Raw genomic sequence first — 2,213 nt, 5'->3', positions numbered from 1 at the left:
GTACGCCCTCTTGAGGCGTAGCATTGTGTAATACAATGTTCCCGACGGTTATTTGGACCTGTTCAACCATGAAGCCTTCATGGTCTAGTGGTTATGACACTCGCCTTGTCAGCGAGAGGTCGCAGGTTCGAATCCTGTCAGAGGAATTTTATTACACAATGACTTTTATAGGACTTTATTTGTTGAAAAGCTGCAGGGTAGCCTATGATGTTCCATCATGTCTTTATTTAAACACTGTAGCTTGCAGTCCCAAAGCATATTATCACTAAATGTTATACTGAGTAATTAACATAAAGAATGTGGCGGTATTGTATACTTTAGTATAGAGAAGCCATAATGCATGCTTAACTTTACCAAGAGTTGAGAAGCCATAATACACGCTTAACTTTACCAAGAGTTGATTCCAGTAAATCACTTTAAAGCTTATAATATGGAGGATATGCAATACTGTATATTAAAATGACTAATTCCTTATGTTGGATACTGATGCTGATTTTGGCATGGCAAGCCCCATATTATAAAAATCGTAAATTGTCAGATGCAAACATTTTTTCAGAGGATGGATAGTTCAAAGTTTCTGATAGTTAAAATGCCATACTTGATAATTACCTAAATTTTTACCAATATGTTAACTTGCATGTTTTTATGGGTTTTTTGTGAGAACAGTGACATATTATAAACAATTAGTATGTCTGTCTATCATACACTAGCTGCAAAATATTTTTTAAAAAAAACTATTGCACACTAACAACATATATTAGTGCACGTTTTGGGATAGGTAAAATACCAGTGGTAGGCCTACATTATGAGGATGTCACGATTGACATAGAATTTTATTTATTTATATTAATATGCCATGTATTGGATTTTATTGAATATTTCCATTGTTTCTTTAAATACAGGCTGTCAATCATGTAGACCATGGTAATCTTTTAAGCAAATTGATCAAGGAAACTGGTTTTGGTGAGAGCTTGGAGAGTGCTTACATCACACCCTCAGAACAAATGGACATGCCCCGGCCAAAAACCTCAACTTCAAAGCAACCGAGTATATTTTCTCTTATGCAACGTTTTGAGATGGTAGGGCTTATCTGTAGTTTTTAATTTTTAAAAGTAGTGAAATGATTAAAGTTGTGAAAATTATTTTATTTTTCACTATACTTATCAATATTATAGTTGACATGTGGAAGCGGTTTGGCGCAGCGTGAACGGTTTGGTTTCACAACCTCGAGGTCGGGGTTTCAATCCCTCGCTGTGCATTTCGCTGGTATCCTTGAGCAAGACACTTTATCTGCATTGCTTCTCTTCACCCAGGAGTATAAATGTACCTGGTGGGGTTGCTTGCTCCTGATTACTAGCAGCAACACTTAGCATGTGGACCCAATGATATTGATAGTTGACATGTCAATTTGATTATAACTTGGTAATTTGTAGTACTGTAGTAACGATTTCTCATTTCATTTTCTCATCTCATTTCTCAAATGGATGGATGAATGATTTGATAAAACGGACGAACGGGCGGGTGGGTGGACTGATAGATATGTGGATGGATGGATTGATTTACGGATGGAGGGATAGAAGAAGAATAGATAGATACATGGATGGGTGTATTGATTAATGAATGAATGAGGGGTGGGGTGGGGGAAAGATATGTAGACAGATTATATCATTTAAGACATACAGTGCCTTAAATCATAAAATGTAAACTTTTAAGATTTCCTGTTTATCTTTTTGTAGCCAGCAGAGAGTGATGACACAAGCAAAGCTGGCACTCACGACTCAGTTTACCTTGAAATGGAGGACCCATCAGAGACCAAGCCAGATACACCCACCTTTACTGTGGAAGATACCGGTAACGACGACACAGAACCAGTATATGAAAATAATGCCATACGATCTGTAAGTGGAAGCATAGTAGAAGACACGAACAACAAGATATATCTGTCAATATAGAAGACATCTAGGCAATAAATAAAAATTATTATTATCATTGAATTAATATTAATTAACCAAATTCTCTTTTTGGTTGAAAACCTTTTTTGAAGGGCTATGCAAGATAAGATAATAATATGTTTCTATTTCAAGCACTGTTGTTATTATCAGGGGCGGATCCAGAGATGTCCAAAAGGGGGGCCGAAAGGGGCGGCCGAAATTTGGGCCGATCGAGACAACAATGCCCTAGGGGGTCCGGGGGCATGCCCCCGCGAAATTTTT

General features: G+C 37.2%; 1 protein-coding gene across 1 annotated transcript in view; it reads left to right on the top strand.

Annotated features, from left to right (window-relative positions):
* The window catches only part of LOC117100630 (actin filament-associated protein 1-like 2), a 16,975-nt gene that overhangs the window by 12,898 nt on the left and 1,864 nt on the right, over positions 1-2,213 (top strand). The window contains exons 10-11 of the mRNA XM_033240430.1: positions 897-1,079; positions 1,737-1,898. Coding sequence (XP_033096321.1) covers positions 897-1,079; positions 1,737-1,898 — 345 coding nt within the window. The remainder of the gene's footprint in view (positions 1-896; positions 1,080-1,736; positions 1,899-2,213) is intronic.

Source organism: Anneissia japonica, unplaced genomic scaffold (genome assembly GCF_011630105.1).
Source record: "Anneissia japonica isolate Jap-2015-1 unplaced genomic scaffold, ASM1163010v1 scaffold4446_len648930_cov198, whole genome shotgun sequence".
Lineage (NCBI taxonomy): Eukaryota > Metazoa > Echinodermata > Crinoidea > Comatulida > Comatulidae > Anneissia > Anneissia japonica.
This window is presented reverse-complemented; position numbering and strand designations above follow the sequence as displayed.